This window comes from Schistocerca americana, chromosome 4 (assembly GCF_021461395.2).
Source record: "Schistocerca americana isolate TAMUIC-IGC-003095 chromosome 4, iqSchAmer2.1, whole genome shotgun sequence".
NCBI lineage: Eukaryota > Metazoa > Arthropoda > Insecta > Orthoptera > Acrididae > Schistocerca > Schistocerca americana.
The window spans coordinates 430,869,882-430,896,787 of record NC_060122.1 but is presented as its reverse complement, the minus strand read 5'-3'; the positions used below and the strand labels follow the sequence as shown (position 1 = coordinate 430,896,787).

General features: G+C 39.9%; 1 protein-coding gene across 1 annotated transcript in view; it reads right to left on the bottom strand.

Annotated features, from left to right (window-relative positions):
* The window catches only part of LOC124612834 (alpha-aminoadipic semialdehyde dehydrogenase-like), a 134,997-nt gene extending 119,258 nt beyond the window's left edge, over positions 1-15,739 (bottom strand). Inside the window, exon 1 of the mRNA XM_047141261.1 lies at positions 15,543-15,739. Within this exon, the coding sequence (XP_046997217.1) occupies positions 15,543-15,707 (165 nt within the window). The 5' untranslated portion in view covers positions 15,708-15,739. The remainder of the gene's footprint in view (positions 1-15,542) is intronic.
* Positions 15,740-26,906: the final 11,167 nt, after the last annotated feature.

Genomic DNA, 26,906 nt, shown 5'->3' with positions numbered 1-26,906 from the left:
TTGAAAAGTCCATGCAAAGTCTGAGAGATGGCACCACCGACATGTATCGAGATCATGTTCAGTTAGTAGCATCTTTGGATAGAATGCACACCAAGTTTCAGCCAAATTGGTTTATTTCTTTGTGTTTGGCATTCATGTGAATCAAGCAAGTCGAGTGATTGTCAAAAAATGGACAAAAAAGAATTTCATGTGGTGATAAACATTACTTTATGAAAGGCAAAACGCCTCAGGAGACTAAAGAGAAGCTTGATAAACATTGCAGTGACTCTGCACCTTCCATTAGAACAGTATATATGCGGTTTCAAAATTTTCAGAGTGGCCATATGGGCACAAGTGATGCTGAACATTCCTGTGGAGGTTATGACTCCAGAAATCATTGATGAAATCCATGATTTGGTGATGGATGACAGAAGAGTTAAGGTGCATGAGATTGCTAGTGCTGTGGGCATCTTGAGTGAATGGGTATATAATATTTTGCATAAACATTTGGACATGAGAAAGCTACCCGCAAGATGGGTTCTGCGATTGCTCACTCTTGACCAAAAATGGAATTGTGTGAAGTGTTGCAAGGATGGTTTGCAGCTGTTCAGGAAGAATCTGCAGGACTTTAAGCATAATTTCCTCACTGTGGATGAAACATTGATACATTACTATTGTTATAACCTTTAATCACTAATAAAGTGCGTGGAGATACAAAAGTAGAAACACTCGCGGGTTACATGTTACTAACTCCGTATCTGTCATTCGACTGCCGGGCCGTGACATGCGGCCGGCGCCGTTCATAACCAGGTGGCGCTCCCGCGCTTGGCCGAGCTGCGGAGCGCCTCTATCGCCGTGTTCGCGTACTAACGTAGCGGCACTTTTGAATGTCGTGGCACTGTCACAACACTTTTCCCCCCTTGAAAAAAAAAAACGCTCACTTTCGTGGAGACACGGACAGTGCGGAGACATCCATGGCCTCTTGGGAGGTCCCGAGAAGATCCCGCGGAGAAACACGAGAGTATGGTCGAAAATGTCCAGGACGGAAGCTGGCGCGTGGAACGTGCCTCCTGGACGAGATGATGGGTGAAAACTCCGGAGCAGCATCCATAGGTGTCGTGGACCTGGGGGTGTGCTCCAGCGAGATGGGTCCCGGAGAAGGCGGCGTCGCGACTGGGGCCGGTTCCGGCATACTCGGAAGCGGTAGCGACGGCGGCGGCAGCAACACACCCGGAAGATCGGCAGCAGCGACAGGACTGGCTTCTCGGGCTGGTGGAGACGAAAGAAGGGGCGGTGGTACCGGCGTGGCCACCACTCGTGGGCTCATCTGGTCGTAATGGCGAACAACCATGCCATCGTCCGTACGTATTTCACAAAGCCGGCGGCCGCGAAGAGCCTGGACCACCCCTGGAATCCATTTAGGGCGAGATCCATACCCCCGTGCCCACACGTCGGCGCCCACCGGGTATTTTCCCGCACTAGGGGACACAGTACAAGGCCTGACAGGGTGAAGCAGATGCAGTAGGGTGCGCGGTTGGCGGCCATGCAAGAGTTCAGCAGGGCTGCGATCACCCAGAGGCGTGAAGCGATAAGAACTCAGAAATTGCAACAGAGCGTCATCTGTGGAAAAATCACTAAGGAATTTTTTCATTTGGCTTTTGAAAGTGCGGACAAGGCGCTCGACCTCCCCATTTGATTGCGGATGGAAGGGCGGTGCTGTAACATGATGAATCCCTTGTCCAGTACAAAAATCACGGAAGGCCTGCAAAGAGAACTGAGGGCCATTGTCCGTGACAATCGTGGATGGAAGACCTTCTAGCACAAAGATTTTTGACAAAGCCAACGTCGTCGCCGCAGTGGTGACCGACGGACAGCGAACAACAAACGGAAACTTCGAGAAGGCGTCAATCAACAGTAGCCAATAAGTGCCGAGGAAGGGGCCGGCAAAGTCAGCGTGCACCCGTTCCCACGGCTGCGCCGGATCAGGCCACGGAGAGGGCAGAGTACGAGGCGCAGCCAGTTGTTGAACACACTGATCACACGCAGCGACCATGTGGGTGATGTCCGAATCGATACCGGGCCAATAAACGTGCCTGCGGGCCAGGGACTTAGTCCGAGAAATCCCCCAATGGCCCTCATGCAATAGTTTGAGAACAGCTTTGCGAAGAGAGGCGGGCACCACAACCCGTGGAGATGCACCATCCGTGGCCAGAAGAACAACACCCTCACGAACAGACAGACGAAGGCGCAAGGCATGGTAGTTGCGAAGGGGATCCGACGCCCGGCCCTTGGTCCTGTCCGGCCAACCCCGCTGAACAAAACCAATCACCTGACGCAGGACCGGATCCCGCGCAGTAGCCGACGCGACCTGCGAACCTGTAAGTGGAAAACCCTCGACCGCACGATGTTCTTCCTCATCAATGTGGAAACAGAGGAGTTCATCGCGATCGAAAACCGGGTCGGGGCCCATCGGCAAACGCGACAACGCGTCAGCGTTGGCGTGCTGGGCCGTGGGGCGATAGTGAATCTCATAGTGAAAACGAGACAAGTATAAGGCCCAACGTTGCAGGCGGTGAGCTGCCTTATCCGGAAGCGACGCCGAGGGGCTGAACAGAGAGACCAGCGGCTTGTGGTCGGTGATGAGGTGAAACTTAGAACCATACAAAAAAACGCTGAACTTTTTCAGAGCATAAATGATAGCGAGCGCCTCCTTTTCTATTTGAGAGTAACGCCGTTGGGCATCATTGAGGGTCTTTGAAGCGTAGGCGATGGGTCGTTCCGACCCATCCTCATACCGATGGGCGAGAACAGCCCCTAGGCCATACTGTGACGCATCAGTCGCCAGAACCAAGTGCTGACCCGGACGGAATGTGGCAAGACAAGGCGCCGACTGCAAATGAGCCTTCAGGCGGACAAAAGCCTGCTCACACTCGGCGGACCAACAGAAAGGAATGTTTTTGCGTAACAGCTGATGCAGAGGATGAGCCACCGCCGCCGCGGAGGGAATGAATTTGTGATAATAAGCAACCTTGCCTAGAAACGCCTGAAGTTCTTTGACCATAGACGGCCGGGGTAGAGCGGTAATGGCCGCAACGTGCTGTCGTAGAGGGCGTATACCCTCACGGGACAAGTGGAAACCAAGATACACAATGGAGGGTTGGAAGAACTGAGACTTGTCCAGATTGCACTTCAACCCTGCTGAATGCAGAACCCGAAACAGTGAACGCAAATTGCGAAGGTGCTCCTCAGGGGAGGCCCCCGTGACAACAATGTCATCCAGGTAGTTGATGCAGCCGGGAACGGAAGCCGTGAGCTGTTCCAAAAACCGCTGAAAAATGGCCGGCGCACTAGAGACGCCAAATGGTAACCGCTGGTACTGATACAACCCACAAGGAGTGTTGATGACGAGAAATTCCTTGGAAGATGCATCCAATGGCAACTGATGGTACGCCTCCGATAGGTCAAGTTTGGAAAAGAACTGGCCCCCAGCGAGCTTGGTAAGTAACTCCTCAGGACGGGGAAGAGGATAAGTGTCAATGAGGTTCTGAGCGTTGACAGTGGCTTTAAAATCACCACACAATCGCAGACTCCCGTTTGGTTTAGAAACCACCATGATGGGCGATCCCCATTCGCTGGAGGTAACAGGAAGGAGAATCCCCGAAGCCGTTAACCTGTCTATCTCAGCTTTGACAGGCGCACGCAACGCCATCGGAATAGGGCGTGCCCGGAAAAACTTAGGGCGAGCCATAGGTTTAAGAGTAATGTGGGCTTCAAAATCCTTGGCACGACCCAGACCAGCAGAGAACACGGACGAGAATTCAGAACACAAGCCATCCAGCTGGGGATACGGAATGTCCTCAGATATGAGGTGCACATCATCATCAATGGAAAACCCGAACAACTGGAAAGCATCATAACCGAACAGGTTTTCAGTGCCCGCATGATCCACCACATAAAACGTGAGGGGCCTAACAACAGACTTGTAGGCAGTGGAAGCATCAAACTGGCCAACGATAGGAATTTTCTGCTTATTATAAGTTCGTAGATTACGCGTAACAGGAGACAAGGGAGGGGAGCCCAACTCCAAATACGTGCGAGAATTAATGAGAGTTACTGCAGAGCCAGTGTCCACTTGCATGCGAATGTCTTTATCCAGAACACGAACAGTAACAAACAACTTATTCGTTTGAGAAAGCACACAGTTAACATCCATGTCCGATGCCTCGTCCTCGTCGACAGGAACGTTAGGGGACTGACACACAGAAGCAATGTGGCCTTTTTTCCTACAGGAATTACACGTGGCCCAACGTTTTGGACACGCGGCTCTGTCATGCTGCACGAAACAACGTGGACAAGAAGGAAGGGCGGAACGAACCTGCTTCTGTGGTTGCTGTTTTCGCTGCGAGCGTGGCGGCCCAACGCGACGTTGTTGACGCGAGTGCACCGCCGCCACATCGTCGTTTCCCTGTGAAACAGGCACATTGTCTGCGTCGAACGTGGTCTGGACAGCGCCTACATCACACCACGCGTCTATTTGCGCACCAGCAGCGTGAGACACTTCAAACGATTGAGCGATGCTGAGAACTTCCGACAACGACGGGTTTGGCAATTGTAAGGCACGTTGCCGAACTTCTTTATCAGGAGCAAGCCGTAAAATAGCGTCCCGAACCATTGAATCAGCGTAAGACTCATGATGAGTGTCCGTGACAAACTGACATTTCCGACTCAGACCGTGTAGTTCCGCCGCCCAAGCCCGGTAAGATTGATGGGGCTGTTTACGACACCGGTAAAAAGCCACGCGGGCGGCAACGACATGGGTGTTTTTTCGGTAATAGTTAGACAATAAGTCACACATTTCTTGGAAGGACAGAGAGGCAGGTTCCCGCAGAGGGGCTAACTGAGATAGCAGCTGATAGATCCGTGGGGAAATCCAAGATAGAAACAACGACTTACACATAGGAGCGTCGACAACGCCGAAAGCCAAGAGTGTTGCCGCAAACGCTTCTCATAATCCTCCCAGTCTTCAGCGGCCTCGTCATAAGGAGGGAACGGAGGCGGAGAAGAGGAAGACAGACGATGAGTAAGCAACGTCGACAACGCCTGAATAGCAGCCGTCAGCTGTGTTTGTTGTTCAATAAGCGCTTGCATAAGCTGTTCCATGTCTGCCCCGACACGAACACACAAGTCCACAACGCAGGGAAAAAAAAAAAATCCGACCTCGTCGCCAAAAAGTGTTATAACCTTTAATCACTAATAAAGTGCGTGGAGATACAAAAGTAGAAACACTCGTGGGTTACATGTTACTAACTCCGTATCTGTCATTCGACTGCCGGGCCGTGACATGCGGCCGGCGCCGTTCATAACCAGGTGGCGCTCCCGCGCTCGGCCGAGCTGCGGAGCGGCTCTATCGCCGTGTTCGCGTACTAACGTAGCGGCACTTTTGAATGTCGTGGCACTGTCACAACAACTATAATCATGAGACCAAAAAATAATCTAAACAATGGGTTACCAAGGAAGAATCTGCACCAAAAAAGGCGAAGACCATTCCTTCAGCCAGAAAGGTTATGGTGACTGTCTTTTGGGATTTTCAAGGGTTAATCCTCATGAACTATCTGGAAAAGGGTAAAACTATTACAGGTGCATATTATTCATTGTTATTGGACCGTTTGAAAACCAAGCTAGCAAGATAAACTCCGGGGATTGGAGCGCAAAAATGCGCTTTTCAATCAAACATTGCACCGGCACACACCTCAGCAGTTGTGGTCACAAAATTATTGGAAATAGAATTCCAACTCATTTCCCCCCCCCCCCTCCCCTCCCCTATTCTTCAGACTTGGCTCCCTCAGGCTACTATTTGTTCCCCAATTTGAAGAAATGGTTGGCGAGACAAATATTTTATTCAAACGAGGAGGTGATTGCAGCAACTAACAGCTGTTTTGCAGACTTGGATAAATCCTATTATTTGGAAGGGATCAACAAATTAGAACAGCATTGGACAAAGTGTATAAGTCTAAAAGGAGATAATGTCAAAAAATAAAAAAGTCGTTTTTATTTTTGCACGGACTTTTCAAACGCCCCTTGTACACATTACTAACTTTATCCTAAAGCAAAGCTACTTCTCCTTTGAAGGGAAGATATACAAAGAAATCTGTAGCACAGCCATGGGGAAACACATGGCACCCTCCTAAGACAGCCTGTTTGTGGGCCATCCAAAGGAGACATTTCTAGCCTTCCGTAATGCCAAACCCCTAGTCTGGTTCAGTTTCACTGATGATATCTTCATGATCTGGACTTTTCTCCCATCAAGCTGGTTCATACTATCCCATAACAGGTCAGTTCACCTGTGAAAGCAACCATGTCATTTACCACCTATGTTGCAATCATTCCACAGCTTTTTGTATTGGTGTGATCACCAACCAGCTGTCTATGAATCACTACTGCCAAACTGTGACCAAGAGCAAGGTAGACCATCCTGTGGCACAACATGCAGCTGAACAGAATACACTTGATTTCAATGGCTGCTTCACTATCCAAGCCAACACCCTCCACCTAACAGTTTCCACCCCCTCTGTCCTACCAACTCCTCCACATCCTCGTCTCTCTCCCTCTTTGTTTGGCACGCTCTACCACCACACCCATCCATCTCTTCACTCTCCCCTCCTATTTCACTCCATTTTCCTCCATCTCCCTGCTCCATGACCTCCTCACACTGCACCTGTTGGAGTTCTAGTTCCTGCACACTCTGCAGACAGTGCTCCTCTCTCCCCTCCACCTACCCCACCCGATCCACACAGCTCCTTCCATCCCAGGTGATATTTGCATTCTGGCCCAAGATGCCGGGGTTTTCAGTCATGTGTTTGTGAGGTGTGCTTGCTTGTTTGAATACATGATGTGTGTTTCCCTTTTTCTGATGAAGGCTTAATGCATCATCTTTATGGTAAGTAGCATTCTATTTTTTCCTTCATTGATCAGATGTAATTATGTTTTATTCAAAATTGTTTGAACATTATTATTGTAATACAGTTGTAAATCTGTACAATAATGATGAAGCACAGAATTATTTAGGTAAAAAACAATTGCAAGTTTCATGACAGGAGCAGGAAGAAAGATATAATTCCCCCTTTCTTTCCTTCAGCCAATCAACCTTACTGAAGCGTATGGGCAACAGAGTGGGGAAAAGTGGTGTGAGAGGAATACTGTGTGCCACACTAAGTGTGTGGGTAAGTGTGTTATTGACTTTGTGAGTGTTGGATATGTAGTCAAAATCAAAGTGCAGTCAGCATTTTTTTCCTGAACAATGCTGCACTTCCTCAATATTATTCAGATTTACAATAGTGATACAACAATAATGTACAAAAATTTAATTAAATCTGAACAGGTTACAACTTGAAAACAAAAAAAATGACAAAAAAATACAATGGCAACTGCATTGAACCAGACATACATTGGGATGCATACAGTGATACAGATATATTTCTAGCTTATTTCTGACAAATGTGTCTTTGGAATGCCACTTCATCATATGTAATTTAATTTTGTATTAACAATGATACACATTTTACTATTAGTCAATGGTCAAAATGGAAAACAAAATAGTGGGAGAGAGGGGTTTCAAAAAGATGACTTTTTGAAAAATATTGTTGCACTGTTGTAATGTACATTAAAAACAATAGAACTTTTATTTGAAGTTTTTTTCATATTTATTTCCATTTCAACAACATTCATTCAGAAATATTTTTTTCAAGAGGGTGTTTCACCCCTTTAATGGCTGTGTGGGCATGTATAAAAAAAATGTGTGTCTCAGTTTGCTGCAAACTAGAACTTATTCAAAGTCAGTCAAAATGGAAGAGTACCCTTGGGTTGATTTGCACATTAGAAGCAAAGTGAAAGTTACCTCACTGATCAGCCCTATATTTTATTGGAATACATGCACTTCAAAGCACAAATAAAAATGTTAAAATGCTGTCTGTCACAATTGATATATTACATAACTGACATATGTGACTCGTATTCATGAAATCCATCTCCAGGACACACATACAGTTTTTAAAGTGTTATGTATTATTACACTCAATGCTTGTTCAGATACCGATATTAAAAATTTTAAATCTGAAATACCCTTTCAGAGTGGGGTGATTGCTTGCTGCTGAAAGTTCTCTCACTGACTGGCAGATGTCGGCCAGCAGAATATTTTTGTATGAATGCATGGCATTTGTGGGAATATATTGCATGCTCAGACATTTGTGCAGATAGATCATTGCATGTGGATCAGCTTTTCTGCTTATCTTGCTGTCATGTCTGGGTGTTGGTTTTGATATTATATTACAATAGAGAGACTGTGACAATCTGATGTTTTTAATCACAGATAAACATTATTTTAATGAATTTAAAAGATATTTCTGGAGCACAGACTCAAAAATATTCTTAATTTTTAAGTATTTACTATTATAATAGTATTGAACTGAACAACATGATGAAATGTGAGTTCGTGAACTCTGTAATTTCATATAGGATCTCCTTTCTCCACTCTTGCCCATGGATGAATATTCCCACTTTGTCCAGGAGATCAATTATCCAGCTGTTCTCTAAAGTATCCACTCTATGCTGCACTTTAAGATCATTGTGTACACACTTAGCTTCAGAAATGTTCCAGACTTCTACTTGTGGACACCATTTGGAAACATGTTTCAAAACACAGGAACAGCAGTGTCAGTACAGATCAAAGGAAACAATGTTTCAGGGCAGCTACCACAAGTCACCAGTGTACAGTGTTACTGTATGTTTACATTCTGCATTTCATCATCATCTGCTGTAAAGAGATGTTCCATGTTCTGTTTCTGTTTGTTTTATTAAGATTTTTTCAGAAAAAAATTGAATGACAGCAGACTGTCACATTTGTAAGCAATTTCAAAACTGATGACACTACTGAGAAACTAATTTTTGATGATCTGTGTGACATCAAATGAATAAAAATTCGATAATATGTATATTTAATTATGTTTTTCATTTATGGTACTTACTTAAATTTCCAAGGCTCTGGAATGAATCTCTCATTGCCAAAAAATCAAAGAGTAATGGCAAGTCTTTGACTGATTATAATTGCATTACTGAAATTTGTTTTTTGAAACAAACAGTGCTAACATATTTTCCAGAAATTGAGTATCAACAGTTAATATCCAAGTGCAGTTAATAAACCAGAGCAAGTTTCTCCTGCCAGTTCTTGTATGATATGTTTTCATCCACCAACGATAATGATGCATTTCATTTTGTCTGTATGAACCTTCAAGTATTATTAAAGCCACCTTCACAATGCATTTAAAACATGTTTCTGTTCATAGCATTGTTTGCAACATTGCTCCATTTAAGTCAGCAACATGTTGGCAACAATGTTCATTGCTGACATTGCTGCTTACTGTACATACAAACCAAGTTGATACTTGCCACAATGGCTGATGAGAGTGACCGTAAATGGAAAATGCCTTTATGCTTGTTCCGATCAGCCACTGTGCCAAGTGTCAACTTGGTTTGTGTGGACAGTACACTAGTGACAAACATTTCTGCATATTATGCCATGTTTACACTGGGTTTAAAGACATGTTTCTCTTCACAATATTGTTTCCAACATTGCTTCACCAAAGTCAGCAAGATGTTGGCAACAATGTTTGTTGTTCACATCCCCATCTACTGTCCAACCATGTTGAGACTCATCATGGTGACTGATGGTCAGGCCTTAAATAGGAAATGCCTTTGTGGTCACTCCCACCACACACTGTGCCAAGTGTCGACTTGGTTTGTGGAGACAGTACACTAGCAACAAACATTTCTACATATTACGTATTTGCAGCATCTGCTACGCTGAACTGGCAGCAAACATTTCACTTGGTGTGCTCACATGGAGAGCTGCACCATGACAAGTGATGAGGAAGAATTAGTGATATGTGTTGCTGCGTTAATAATGCTTGATGAAATAAGCAGACAAAGAAAAAGACACAGTCATCTTTGGTGGTTAGTATGCTGCTAATGAATATTACTGGAGCTGTTGTTTCGAAGAAAGGCAGTTTCAGAAAATTAATTCCTGTGAAGTAAAAGTGCTTTTATTCTTCATTTTTGGCAGTGGGAGATTTCTGTCAAAGACTTGTCAATTTATTCCATATTTCAAAGCCATCCATATCTCAGTTAGTTCCCATGAAGCTTTTTAGTAAAGGACTGTATAATTATGTAAAGGTAATTCATTTATATTTAACTGTTCATAGATTTATTTTTTATATGTGTAATAAGAGTAAAAAGTTCAACAATGGAAAATCTTGGATATAATGTGACAATATTATGAAAATGAGATGCAGAGATGCTGAGTCACACATAGGAACAACAAAAACACTGTCAGAAAATGAGCTTTTGGATAACAACGCTTTCATTGGAGACAGAACTCTCTCTCTCTCTCTCTCTCTCTCTCTCTCTCTCTCTCTCTCTCTCTCTCTCTCTCTCTCTCTCACACACACACACACACACACACACACACGCGCAAATGCAACTCACACACACATGACCATAGTCACTGGCTGCCGGGACGTTGCAGGCCAAATACTGACAGTGGAAATTTCATCTACCATCAGGATTTGTACCAGCTTACCTTTGAGTTGAGTGCCACAGCACACACATGTGGATAACAACCTTGGCTACAGAGGTGGGCATGTAAATATGTATGGTCCCAGCAGCCAGAGACTGCAGTCATGTGTATGTGAGTAGCACGTGTGTGTGTGTGTGTGTGTGTGTGTGTGTGTGTGTGTGTGTGTGTGTGTGTGTGTGTGTGTGTATATGTGTGTTCTATCTCTGACAAAGGGCTTGTTGGCTGAAAACTCATTTTCTAAACAGTCTTTTTGTTGTGCCTATCTGTGTGACTCAGCATTTCGCGTTGGTCAAGATCCAATGACTGTTAGTAAAATATGGAATCCGTGAGTTCAGGAGGGTAATACGGAACACCGTGCTGGATCCCAACGACCTCATATCACTAGCAGTCAAGATGAAAGGCATCTTATCTGCATGGCTGTAATGGATTGTGCAGCCACGTCTTGATCCCTGAGTCAATAGATGGGGACGTTTGCAAGACAACAACCATCTGCACAAACAGTTTGATGACGTTTGCAGCAGCATGGACTATCAGCTCGGAGGTCATGGCTGCAGTTACCCTTGACACTGCATCTCAGAGAGGAGTACCTGTGATGGTGTACTCAGTGACGAACCTGGGTGCACAAATGGCAAAACATAATTTTTTCGGATGAATCCAGGTTCTGTTTACAGCATCATGATGGTCGCATCCATGTTTGGCGACTTTGCGGTGAACGCACAATGGAAGCGTGTATTCGTCATTACCATACTGGCGTATCACCTGGCGTGATGGTATGGGGTGCCATTGGTTATATGTCTCTGTCACCTCTTGTTCGCATTGATGGCACTTGGAAAAGTGGACATTACATTTGAGATGTGTTACAACCCTTGGCTCTACCCTTCATTTGATTCCTGCAAAACCCTACATTTCAGCAGGGTAATGCATGACCGCATGTTGCAGGTCCTGTACAGGCCTTTCTGGATAGAGAAAATGTTTGACTGCTGCCATAGCCAGCACATTCTCCAGATCTCTCACCGATTGAAAATGTCTGGTCAATGGTGGCTGATCAACTGGCTCGTCACAGTATGCCAGTCACTACTCTTGATGAACTGTGGTATCAAGTTGAAGCTGCATGGGCAGCTGTACCTGTACATGCCATCCAGGCTCTGTTTGACTCAATGCCCAGGCGTATCAAGGCCGTTATTACGGCCAGAGATGGTTGTTCTGGGTACTGATTTCTCAGAATCTATGCACCCAAATTGCATGAAAATGTAATCACCTGTCAGTTCTAGTATAATATATTTGTCCAATGAATACCCGTTTACCATTGGCATTTCTTCTCGGTGTAGCAATTTTAAGGGCCAGTAGTGTAAATCTCCAGGGTCTGATGTAGACACTACCAGATGCTATAGCAAATTTTTGACTGAATAAGTCTCTTTTTTAATCATACGACAGCATAGAACCCTCTAACAAAGAACTGTGCCCAGTTGTTGGAAGAAATCACAGATTACACATGTTTAAAAGAAGGGCAGCAGAAGTGATCCAAAAAACTACCATCCAGAATCCTTGACATCCTTTTGGAACACCTTCTGAGATCAAACAAAATGAGCCCTCTTGAACACAATGACCTTTTCCACAGTAACGAGCGTGCATTCTGAATACATCAGTTATGTGAAATGCAATTCACACTATCTCACATGACACCCTGGAAGCCATGGATTAAGGCAAAAGTATAACTGTACAGGCTTTGAAAAAATTGTTATTGGACTGAGGAGTTTTTTATTACAGAGGATGCAGCAAGTTATCTCGGATAGAGAGTCACCAACAGCTTCAGAAGTAACTTCAGGTGCACTCATGTGTTGAGACACTTGCTGTCCATGTTGTATATTAATGACCTCGCAGGCAATATTAATAACTAGTAACTTCACACTTATCTATAATGAAGGAGTGTCTGAAACTAGCTGCACAAATATCCAGACAGATTTTGATAATGTTTCAGAGTTTTGCAGAGATTGTCAATTTGCTTTAAATGTTCGTAAATGTAAAATGATTCACTTCACAAAATAAAAACACATGTATCTCATGACAGTAAAATCAGTAAGTCACAATTTGTATCAATCAACTCATAAAAATACCTGGATGTTTCTGTCTCACAGAAACTGTACAATGGCAAGTGCAGCAGTGTTTTTTGAAGATGATGCTTTGAATGGCATTTCTGTTATTAGTGTTCAGAACAGCCATTTTCATATCAAAATTGTAGAAGTTTTGTTTTTAATGGCTGTATAGGTTTTCTGTGGTGCTGAAACCAAATTTTATGTATGCTGTCTTGTAAAAGGTCAACTTCAAAACAAAAAATGCAAAAGATCTCAAAACCTTTATGCTTTTTTCAGCTTTTCACTAATATCTCAAAAATTATGTGTTTTTCAAAGGTAACCACTCCATACAGAATTAAACCACGCACAATATCCTATAAAATGCACTACTCAGATTTGATTTCCTGATGAGCAATGGAAGGCCCACTCAAAGCATCAGAGGCTGTGGAAGGCCATGGCTGAAATGTGAGTTGTTACTGTTCTTCACCTGAGAAAATTATAACTGATTGATTAATGTTAAGGGAGAGAAAAACTGATTAGTAAAGATACAGAATTCTGCAAAATATCAAATACCTTCTGTCACCTCAGCAGGTGCTCTTACAAGATATAACCTTAAGAACCCTCTTGAGAGAGTTTCAGTGTGGTAATAGCAGCCAACCCATTTTCTGTCAACTTCCGCCTCCATTGCTCTGGATCCTTGTAGTACAGTATATGTGACTGATGGGGGTTTCTTATTGCACAGATTCATGTGGTCATATGGGCATACCTTCAAACAAATTTTTGACTCATATATCCATTTTGTATGAAGTAAGTACAATCAAGCGTGACAAATGTGTTTGATGGGTACCCATGATAGTCAGAAGACTACCATGCCCATGGAGTGCTTGAGGGGGTTGACCAAAAAGCAGTCTGTGGAGATACAATTTAGCAAAAGCATGACACCAAAAGTTTCACAAATATATTTTCTGTTGAGTGGAAAAACTAGGAATAGTTAATCACAATGATGATGAAAAATGCAATGAAAGTAGAATCACATCCAAGCAGGCAGCTGATGGTGTAGACATACTTTTGGTACAGATGACATAATACCTGACTTCAGCTTACAGGAGGTTCACAATTCTGGGAGGAGACAATGATCCTCTGCTCATAATTATGGGTCTCCAAACTTCCCCAATGTGTATTTCCATTAGCCAGGAAGAGGTACAACCCTTCATCCCATCTACCATCTGGTAAGTGCAATGGAGAAGAGTGTTGCCAACTACATGCTCTTCCTCCACAGTGAGTAGTTGAGACTTTACATAATTATTTTACCAAGATAAGGTTAAATTTCTCAAGACCTCTCTGAAAACCTGAACCTCAAATTAAGTGTTATTACATGCTCTGATCCTTCAACCCATCCAAAGGAAATAACAGCTGTTGGTTAGAAATTCTGGATTGCCTTTTATGGTGGTAGCCATCCAACCACAATACTCAACAAGACTAAGGTATAAGCAGTACATGACATCAGCCTACAAGGCATCAGCAGACACAGCATCCATACCTCCCACTGAAGCTGCAGGCCTCCCACACACCTCCAGAGTTTTCTATCAGATGCAGCAATGGATCAGAAACTACTTGGATCCAGAGCAGTGGAGGAGGAAGCTGACAAAAGTGCTTTGCCTACCATTACCACTCTGAAACCTCCAGCTCCTGAAAGGCTTCTGCAGCCTATATCTTGCAAATACAAGACAGACTGCCAGTGTCAGTGGGGTCTTCTTCATGAAAATGTGCCAACAATGTGAAGGTTCATGCTCTAACACTGATGACAATTTTTATATAGAAGATAAAGATAGCCTGGATGAGCCCATTGTAGCTGAGGTGACAGAAGGTATTAATTCATGCAATGGATTCTGCATCTTCACTAAGCAATTTCTCTCTGTCATGACATTAATCATTCAGCTCCAAGTTCCTCAGTGGAGAACAGCAACAACTCACTGTTCAGCTTGTACTCTCCATAGCTTGACACTTTGTGTGGTCCTTCCATTGCCCAAAACCCTTCACAACATTTCCTAGGCCACCATATCATTAAATGCCTTCTTTCTTTTCCAGATGGAGAAACTACTTGAAGCGATGACCCAATACTGAGCTCAACATTCAATTACTTCATTACATTGCTACATACAGATTTCATTTTCATCTTTCTGTTCAGTGTCATGTACTTAATACATTGTAAATATAATTTGTTATTTTTTAATTAAACATGTTTTGCCATTAATCCATTCAAAATAACTTCTTTTAGGCATAATACACTGAAAGTATAGCACTCATGCGAGATAAACAGAGGGAAGGTGCTGTTTGGCTGTAGAATGCAGAAGATGTTTTTGGTAATTTTTACTTTGCTCCCTCCCCCTCACGAGAAAACTGAATGTTACAGATGTCTGTTGTAGGATTTTTTGTTTATAACATGTATATTTTTATAATTGTAGGGGGTGGAAGTAACATTTTTGACATTTTCACAAAAGGGCTAAAAAATCACTGCTTTTCAACATGCTCTAGGCTGATGCCGCTTGTCAGAAAATCAGACTTACTACTGAATCTTGTAGGAAATTTTGTCTGCTTTAATTCTGTATAGAGTGTTCGTCCTTGAAAAATGCATAGTTTTTGAGATATAAGTAAAACACCACAAAAAGGACAAAAATTTTGAAATTTTTTGCATTTTTAATTTTTAGGCCAACTTCCTATACGGCAGCAGCACAATTTTGTTTCAACATCCCCAAAAAATATAGAAATGCTGATAAAAAAACTTCCACAATTTTGTAACCACCATATGACTGTTCTAGTATTATACAATGCTGAAGAAGTCATCAAAGACACTCATACGTTACCTCCCCACTAGCAGTCCACTTTCCATTGTAAACTCCTGGGTTTATTTTCTGTAAACCTAGGTCTTGTAGGAATGAATATGAAGATTCTTCAATAAGAAATTTTGGTTTCGACATCATATGTCGAACTTGAATGAGATTGATAAACATATTCTTAAAAGTCCTCATACTGCCTGAAGCTGTGTCCCCTGTCCAGACCAAGTACCTCTAACAGACTGAGTTGTAACACCTCAGACAATTGTTCACAGAGGACACAGCAGCTACTACCAAGCAACTCACAAACAGCAAATGAGATAAGATAGTGTATGAAAATACTGCAGGCTTAAATCAGAACTGTTTTCAAGATAGATGCAGTGTGTTATTCAATGACCCTCACAGTGTAGCACATCCATTCACAAATATTGAAACAAAAATCAGAATCTTGTGAAATCCAAAACAGCCCTATACAAATATGCAAGCTAACTGCCACTGTTACACAAGTACTGACCTTAGCATATTTACAAACCTGAAAAAACTGCAAAGCCAAGTTTACTGCTTTAGCAACTTTCAGGAATTTCTGGAGAAAAATTTCACATTAATATTAAATAATTTATTAATTTAATTTTTATAATTTCAAAATATCTGTTTTGTCTACTGGTATAAACTGTACGACGCTAATGGGTGAGATCAATTGTTCTTGTATATCCTTGTTGGGGAATACAATAAATGTCACCCATATAATTACATGAGATTGATGAAGGTTTTGCTCAATGTTCTTCTGATGGCTACATGTGGAGGTGCCACTGGGATAATTTATGCCAGCCTATCAGGGGTGGTACACGATTGGAAAAGTTGAGACTCAGTCTTTATAGAATAGTTATGTTAACACAATATTTCTGTTACCAGTCCTTCATTAAATATGTTAAGCATGAAACTGATGTTTCTGAATAAACAGTAATTGATTGGTTTTCATTCTGAGAAAGGTTCATGGTACAGATGAGAGTATGCAAGAGGTGGTAAACAAAAATAATGAACTTTTTGAAAGGTGTGGTGTATTGCTAACGAGTTACGTGTAAACTACACAAAAACAGAGGAAATTTATTTTAATCTGAAGGTACGGAAAGCAGAGAATCACAGTGTCAAACTACTGGGACTAAAAATAGACCAAAGGCTCTCATGGGATGACCATATAAGCTATCTGACAGGAAAACTTGCACGTGTAATATGCCTGCTGTATAAACTAAGATATTCTGTCAGTAAAAGTTTATTGATGCTTTGGTACTATGCATTCTTTCAGTCACAGCTACAATATGGGATTCTGTTATGGGGTAATTAAAAAAAAAAAAAAAAAAAAAAAAGGCAATTAGATGTTTACAAGGATTGGGCCCAAGGTAAAGAGCACTTAAGTATATTAAACAGATTGACACTCCCAAGTCTCAGTATGTATAACTCCTCAATATACGTAAAAGAAAATATACAACAATTTACACAGAGAATGAATTTACATTTGCACAACACTCGAAACAACTGCATGCTTGAAATACCATATTCTTGGCTGTCACTGACACACAACAGTCACAAACACTCAAGTCTAAAGTTATATAATATACTGCCACAATCTGTTAAAACCCTCACCCACTTTACATTTAAGGAGCTATTAGACACATGGCTCAAAAATAAATTATATTATACAATTGAAGAATATCTTGGAAGTAATTTGAAAGGAATGTATAAACAATGAAATAATGTAACTATCATTAACTAAATGTGTAAAACCCTATAATTAATTCTTGAATGTATAATGATTATTGCTGAAATTGTCTGATTAGTAAGAAGTTTGTGTATTTATATGTATTTATGTATATGAAAATGATGATGTGAGTAAAATGTACAAATTAGTAACTGCTAAAAATATGTATGTATATGTATGCATAATGTAAAATGTAAAAATTTGTAACAACTATACTTCTTATGAAATACGTAAAATGTATTTTGACGAAGCCAATTGCATGGTAAACATGCTGAACAGCTAATAAATAAACATATGAAAGATATGAATTCAATAAATATAGGGGACCACTGAGCAGAGCAGAGGGGAATTTGGGCTGATTGTGGAAGTGGACAATTCTTGCTCTGTTAAGTTGATGATTGGAACATGTTATAAAGTTGTTGGTCTTTTGGTTTTTCAGGCTGTTATTTCGTGTGGGGATTGTGATGATGATGTATGTCAGGTTGTTTATAATTGAGTAAAAATGCATTAACTTCACTGATAGATGGATATGTAGCAGAAGGGCTTACAATTATCTTAGATGGTTCTGCTTCACATAAGGGACTGGACAGTAGGGGCTGTAATCACCTCATCATGAACCACAATGTTGAATTTAAGGATTATGAGACTGGGGCCTGTATTAATATAACTGAGCGAATGGAGGGGAGCATCAAATTTGCAACTGGGAGGGGCAAGAGGGGTATTTTGCATTGCAGGTACATCTTGAGAAGACCTGTTTGTGGAAAAGTGTTCCAGGGAGTAATGAGGTTAATGGGCAAAATGTGTAGACCCTAGCTTGTAAGATAAATGGGAATAGGTGACAGAGCTTTTTATGTTTTGTTTCTTTTTAAGTGACGTGCAAGAGGGCAGGAATGGGCGCTTTTTTTTCACATTTTGTTGGGGAAGATGAAGTTTAAGTTGGGATTGGTTCATTCATGTCACTGGTGCTTTTATTGACGTGTGTGTTCTTATTGTTTAATTGTATTATTTTATTATTGCTCATCATTTTTTGTTTTTGTGTTATTTCTGGTCATGAATCTCACTCTCTCTACCTAAGAAAAATAAACAGTAATGTAGCTGTAATTTTTTAAAAATGTTTAGAATGGTAATGTGTCATTCAAGATTATATATATGCAAATGATACTACTTTATTTACAAGTGTAAAGGGTATAGAAATGTTATTCAAGTGGAAACATCTGATTTATTAAACATATTGTTCGGTTAATACTTACAGGTTCATCATATTAAAGCTCTCAATACTCTCTTTTAGTTGTCTTACCGCCCCTTTAATGTGTCTCTTCTAAATTACTTGAGATTCAAAGGAGTTAATTAATGTGAGAAGTCAGTGTTCATTGGCTGGATATTTCTGAAGCAAACCTATTGTCTGTGTAAGTGACACACTACCAGTAAATCGTACCATGTCCTTTTTCAGTTATTTTACATGCAAAAACTGTTAGATACAAATTCACTTGTCACATAATCAATGACAAAAGCAACAGACATGTCTACAGATAAATGTATAAAATATTTTCAAATAGTAAAGAATGGATACCACAATCAATAATCCAATCATCAGTATCTTTGTTATGAGTCTTGAAGAGATGCAGAACAACTATGCTATTCAGCAGTTCAACTACTGAATGCATTACTATTACAATCACACAGTATGCTACTGTGGTGTTCCCAAAATGTCACACTGAAATGACTGGATGTGTTTCATTTAAGAGAACAAAACAGACACTGATACAATCTAGTAATGTTACAGAATTGTAGATTTTTAAAACTATTGTACCTTACTGTAAATGTTATAAAATGGCCACTTATTTTCATATGCAAGCAGTAGATTAATTTCTGCACTTTCTCTTGATTTTATCTTATTCAAGAATACCACAACGTTTATCAATATATTTTCTTACATTATCATTATTTCAGTGATTGTAAATGTATGTAAAAGCATGACACCAACAATATGAAAATGCTCAAAGATTTGAAATCAGTATCAAAAGTACTCTGTTGAAACATGACCAGAACTTGTACCAAATAAAGTAAGGACAAGTTTTCATATGCACCTAAAAGTGACACCACCTGAATAACATCAAATTTAATCAAGTAAATTAGAAAAGAAGTTATTACCTTGAAAAAAAAAAAGCATTATAAGTAGGCCCCTCCATACTGTTTATCTACTTTTGGTAGCTTAGTATTTACTTCGTTGCAACGGTGTTTATTTAAAAATATTTGCTTACATATGTAAATGCTGTGTCCTTTCACAATACATTATTACTCGTCATGCAGACTTACAGTGGACACTGCTACTTACCATATAGCTAACAGAACTTTTCAATCGCTAAATCTAATAATTCAGATAATTTGTTGAAAGAGCTGAATTAACTGAGACTCCCAGTTTCTTAATTTATGTTATATGGGATATTGTTGAACATCTTCACTCCAGTGCATATAACTCCACTCTGAACCTTACCTGAGAAGGTGAAATCTACACAAAAATTATTTTTATGTTGTCACAATTAATATAAAACTGATTTTTATTGTAAACAACAATTACTGTTAAGGTGCAAAAGTATTGGAAGTGAATGTAAGTATTCTAAGAGTCCTAAAGTTTTTGAGGGCAAAGGCTTTGCTCAGGTCTCATTCTGTGACCTAACCAAGGCCTTTGACTGTGTTGAGCACACATCGCTACTACAGAGACTAGAATTCCACGGTATCAGAGGAAACAGTCTCAGACTATTAAATCCTTATCAGTAACCGGAAACTGGTAGTTTGTGTTGGTAAGGAAATGTCAAACATAGAAATTGTTAAAGTAGGTGTGCCTCAGGGATCTGTACTGGGCCCCTTCCTGTTTATGATAATGATCCATATGCAGATGATGCAGATGATATGACTTTTCTACATAGCAGTAACAATCTTAAAGATCTTAAAACCTGTGCTGAAAATACACTCACTCATGCAGCATATTGGTTCAAAGCAAATGGTTTCTTGCCAAATGAAAATAAAACTCAGCAGATAACCTTCACTCTAAGAGACAAGCCACTATCTGATGACACTAGTTCTGCTAAATTCCTGGGAGTTTATTTAGATGAAAAGTTATCCTGGGGCTAACATGTAAACTATATTAGTTGTAAGCTATCTCAAGTAATTTATTTATTAAGAAAACTCAGAAATTATAACGTATGTCAGATCATTGTATTTTGCATTTTTCCAAAGTATAATGTCCTATGGCATTATCTTGTGGGGTAATTGTAGTCATATACATGGTATCCTATTATTGCAGAAGAAAGCCATTAGCATAATTACAAATTCTTCACATAAGGCTCACTGCAAACCCTTATTGACTGAACAAAAAATTATGACAGTAATAAACTTCTATATATACAATGTCTTAATCTATAAGAAATAGAACCTACAAGATGTGAAACGTAAAGAAAATGTACATTGCTACAATATAAGAAGCATAAAACACATATACATGCCTTACCACAGGTTATCAAAATCAATAAATAGCCATGAATTCACAGGGCACAAACTATTTAATAAGCTGCCATATGCCATACATGATCGTCCTGAACATACATTGAAAGAAAGACTTCATGAATGGTTAATTGCCCACTCATTCTATGGCATCAATGAATTCTTCAACTGTAAAATGCAGTAATCCAATAGATGACCCACTGTACATTTATTGTAACATAAGCTAATATATTTCTGTAGTCAGTACTTTATCACACTGTATTGGAAATTGTATCTTCATTTGCCCCCCCATGAACCATGGACCTTGCCGTTGGTGGGGAGGCTTGCGTGCCTCAGCGATACAGATGGCCATACCGTAGGTGCAACCACAACGGAGGGGTATCTGTTGAGAGGCCAGACAAACATGTGGTTCCTGAAGAGGGGCAGCAGCCTTTTCAGTAGTTGCAGGGGCAACAGTCTGGATGATTGACTGATCTGGCCTTGTAACATTAACCAAAACGACCTTGCTGTGCTGGTACTGCGAACGGCTGAAAGCAAGGGGAAACTACAGCCGTAATTTTTCCCGAGGACATGCAGCTTTACTGTATCGAGTAGCATGGAGAGCTGCATCAAACCAGTCTCAGGACTGAAGACCACAACAACAACAACAATCTTCATTTGACATTGTCAATTGCTGTAATGGCCTAAAGACAATCAAATCTATATTATTATTGTTATTATTATTATTATTATTATTATTAAAAGTGTATCTGTAAGCTGTATGGTTAGCCACAGCACACAATTTCTTACTGCTGACTTTGGTTGGATAAACACTTTATTTACTTTAGGTGTCGAAACCTGTGCAGATAATTCCATTAGACAGCAAGAGGTGAGATATGCCAGCATTCTTGTGTTTATGAATGTCTTTATGACAGTGAAAAATACTTCTAGGGGCAAAAACATTGAACTGATCTTCATGATTAGTTTATCCATGTGTTGACTCCATTTCAATTTTACACACTATTTCATTTAGTGTATGACATGTCTGGTGATAACAGATGATTACTGATTGTTTGAAATTGTGTAATATGAATCTTTGTAAGATTAAGACTTAGACTGTTATTTTTGAGCCACTTGTAGTATTGTTCTGCTATCATCTGAGCTGCCTGGTAAGACTGAGTTTGGATCCTTGCTTAGTATGCTAATGTCATCAATAAGTTTAAAAGTTATTGGATCACTCTTTACAATTTAGAAGATCATTTTAAGTAGGTTAAGAACAAAAGTGGGCCCAGAATCAGTCTTTGTTGGGCCCCACAAGTTATGCTCCCACATTCTGAAATTAGTTACGTGTCTGTGGCACAGTCTGTCAATCAGACCCTCTGAATTTTGTTACTGGGTGGGTATCTAGAAACAGGATAATTTTTCATGTTTAGCTCTGCCGGAACTTCATTTGCATGGTCTTCTCAGGAGAGAATCCTTGCAAAAACTTAATAAAGATGGTATTAACAACTTATGCTCACATAAATGACTCAGTTTTCTGTTATAGCTCTCTTTTTCAAAGACTTTGGAAGAAGCCAGATTAAGTGAAATGTGTCCATAATTAGTTTTATAGATGGGTGTTACTGCAGCCTGTTTATGTTTTTCAGGAGATATGCCCTGAGTTATTGTCTGTTACAAATATAGCTGTAGGTTAGTCATATCAACTCAGTACAAGATTTTAATACTCTGCCAGAAATACTGTCATAGCCAGCAGAATTATCATCAAAAAAATGGTTCAAATGGCTCTGAGCACTATGGGACTCAACTGCTGTGGTCATCAGTCCCCTAGAACTTAGAACTACTTAAACCTAACTAACCTAAGGACATCACACACATCCATGCCCGAGGCAGGATTCGAACCTGCGACCAGACCACCGCGGCCGGCAGAATTATCATCTTCTAATGACCAGATGAACTTTGCAAACTCCTTAAAGGTTATATTAGTGAAACTATTGTCTCTTGGCGATACAAGATGTGTCTACCAAAGTAAATCTAATACATTTGTATTTAGTTGGGTCTTGCTAGGTGCAATATTTGCACCCACTCTGTGAATAAAATCATTGAATTTGGTAGCCAATGTTTTCACTGTCATCATTTCTTCCACAGTCATTTTCCGGTACTCAGTTCCAATCATAACATTATTTTTTTTAGTTTTTTTAAATAAGATCCCTAACTATTTTGGTTCATATTTGGAGCTTCCAATTTTTTGGGCATAGTGGCTACAGGTTCCTTTTTGAACAACAGACTGAAGTGGTTTTACTGTAACATAGTAATGGAGTTTCAGCTATTTGGTATTATCCTGTGATTCAGCAAACAAAATTTTAATAATGAGAGCTATTTATCCCTTGTCCGTGCTTCTGTTCAGTTTTACACTTGTGAGTTTCAGCTGCTAAACTCTGTGAAGACAGACACAGAAATCTGACCATGTGAAGTTACTCAATTACTTATTCATATCTCAAACACAATACAAGCAGGCATGCACATATACAGAAATGATCCAAAGAAAACTAAAGTCAAAGATCTTCACTTCCTTCATCAAAGTTGTTTGGTTCACTATTGATATTCATCACACCCTTATTTCTTTTAGTGGAAATCAAGACTTAAGGAAATGCTGTAGGCATATGTTTAGGGAAGAGTTCAGATCTGAACTGACCGGTCAGCATATTGTATCATTAAAATTTGACCATGACTCTGAGATGAACCATTGATTGTCTTTTTTTTTACTTTTAAATTAGGAAGCATTATTATTTATCATTGGCTGTTGCACTGTGCTTCAGTCTGTTCAAGGAATTTACTGTGACAAATAATTCAAATCTGGACATCAACAACTCTAGTCCTTGATCCATGCCATCTGACAGATAAGTAACAAAAAAGTTTCCACAAACAATGACTCTTCAGTCAAGTCAGCATAACATTATTAAAACTCCCTTTATGAAGCTTCAAGCACTTTCTAATGTTGGCCTGTAATGCCAGTGCTACTAGCACATTTGTTTTTAGATAAATAAATAAATAAATGTGCTTGTGACACAGAATTCAAAGGGCTGTTTGATACAATATTAATGAACTTGAATGGCCTGAGATTTAACTGCATTTTTTGTATGAACATCCATGACTCTTTTCCTCTTACTAAGGATGCAGTACTTGTATCCACCAATTTCAATGATATCCATGTGATGCTCTGATAAGTACATCTCAACAGACCAGTTGTGTCCTGTACCATATTTTTTTTAAATTTATTTATTGGTGTTTGACATACATACGATGCAACTAACACCATCATAAATAGTACATCTAATGATTCATGGATGCATGCAGAATGTATAGTAGCTGACAACAGATAATAGCACACATCCAGCGCCACTGAGAGCCAGGACAGGCCCAGGGCAAGATGTGTGATTGGGCCCCATCTCCAAATACAGGAATCCAATTTTATTATTATTTTAAAGAATGTTTGACATGATTTAAGCATAATGAAATTTCGGGAATATTGGAGATACACAAAAAATACTTATTAAGATGAAATACAGAATAAATATAATTTCTTATTAACCCCCTGGTTACCAGAAAATCTGTATAGCATTGCCTACCAATCGGGTGTCTCAGACCCATGTTGTTTTAACTGACATAAAATGCCACTATTTTGACTACTTATGATGTGAACGATTTTTGAGGTATAAGTACTTTTAAAACAATTTTATTTATTTAAATTTTACATTTAAAAAAACACCATTTTTATATTCCACTGGTGGCTTTTATTCTTATTGCAAATTTGTGCACGGTTTGCAGACCATAGCAGAATGATCTGGCATGTAGGTTTGATACACTTATAACATGACTTTTTCATCTTTCTTCTCTATATAATATGAACATTTCCTCCTTTTCTTAGCTTGTGGTTTCACTGCCCTTCCTGGATCTGATGCTACTAATCAATTCGTTGACTTCATTACCCTTGCTAGATACTTTCCCAAATTAATGATGAAAGTCTGCCACCTCATTTTTATTAGTAGTCAGCATCATACAAATTATGTATGCATTCATTAAACTTACATCAATCATGTTGAAATAAACCACCTATGGCCACCAACTTGTTTTTCTCTTCAGACCGTAGCATCACGTCTTCTGATCCATGGCATCAACATCGCCCTTTGTGGCATTATATGTCATTATAACTTCAGGATTCTTTACTTGTGATGATAACACCATTGGTTGGTCATGAAGAGAGCTAAGGACAGTAACAATTTTTTTTAGGAACATTGGGGCTTTTATCAAATCTAGTTGAAAACTAAGTAATGTAGAGTATACCTCATGTTCTTTAGGTGTAATAAAATTGATAAGCAGTTTACATTTGTTTTTGTTTTTTTTTTCAGTTAGTACCAACTAGTGTCAGATTTTTTGACAGCAAATAATGAACTAAATTGAGAGATGTGAAAAAAAATTATCACAGACGATATTATGTCTAGACTTTTAAAGATCAATTACCAGGGTTCTCATGACATTCTCTCCAAGTCACGAGGCTCTGGTGTCTTCCTCCTTCCCCAAACACACTTTCATCTTTCAGCAGTAGCTTGGTGCACTGTCACAAAATGTGCAGAACTTTATTCCATATCTACCACATTTTGACGGGAGGTACTGTTGAAATAGACAGTGTTCTCAAAATGTGGGCTGTTTGCCCATGGTCATGCACCATCCTGGAATGTAGGCATCCTTACGGACAATTTTCCACATCTCAAAAACTTTTCTGATTGGTTCCAATTTGCCTTCCACTTAACCTATGTTCATGTCAGGCTGCTGCATTCCCAGTGTGCAGCACCCTCAAAAATTCCATGCAAGCAGTTGCGAGACATAATTTCATTGAAGAGTGGTCAGCCATTTTCAACACTCCAAAGCTAAACGATATCTTCATTTCATGACTAGTTGACTAGAGACAGGATCATAACATCAAGAAACTTTTTCATTTCGTGAATGTCTGTTTCAGTCCAGTCCTTGTAAACGATTTGATCTTCATTGTTTCTCCACTATCACACTTTGTCAATGAGGGGTACACCAAAGAACAACATAAAAAAAGATTCTTCATTATTGCAGCTCCTATCTGAATAATTTGTATGTCCCTGGTCTTCTTTCAATACATCCTTTTTGTTCCATCTACCAGAAATTCCAGCTTGAGGACCTGTATCCAATGTTTCATTGCCATCATGAGAAAACAATAAGTCACACTCAACAGAATTTGCACTGAAATGTTCTTCTCCATCTTCATAAAAGAATTCTTCATGATCAACATCTTCATGTAGTTCTGGGTTTCCAGCAACATCTACCTCATTATCATCGTCACTGGAAGATTTGCATTCACTAGGTGGGTTTTCAGAATCAGATGACTACTCCAGCAATTCCCTTATCCTCTCATTTGATAGTCCTCTTCTCTGTAACATCTTCACTTTGTAGAATAGACAATTACTATGAAATAATACACCAAAATAAACATGTGCTTATCACAAGAAGGACTGTTGAACACAGAAACAATAACGACATGAGTCAACAATGACATGTGATTTAACAGATGCTGTACAGACAAATATCTGGTTGTTTAGAAATTGCTTCTAGCTGCATAGCTCTGCAAGGCCCATATAGGAGGAAACGTGCACCACCACTTTAACACTGAGTCATAGGCAAATTTTTAAATATCTTTTTCCAAAATTATGTTTAACTTGACAAATTAGGAAAGTCATAAAATGTAATTAAAATAAAATGTATAGTTACTAACAGAGAAGATATTAAACATCACAGATAGACCTGTGTGACCTGATGCTAGAGAAAGGGTTAAACATTAAGCAAACCTGCAATTGGTCCATGCATGACAGTGCACTATACCAATATGCTCCAAAATGCCATGTGCAAAAATTTGATTTTTCAGGGGCTCATATCTCGGTTTCTATTGATCACAGAGATAAGTTGTCAACTGTTTTTGATGCCCTCAGCTTGGTGACCATAGAATAGAATAGAAGTCTATTGTCTCATAATATATAATTTCAGGTCATTGACTTAATGTACAAGAGACCTGTCAAAACACTAAAATTGGTTTACAGTTTTTCTTATACTATCATTAATGTAATATACTGTACTGG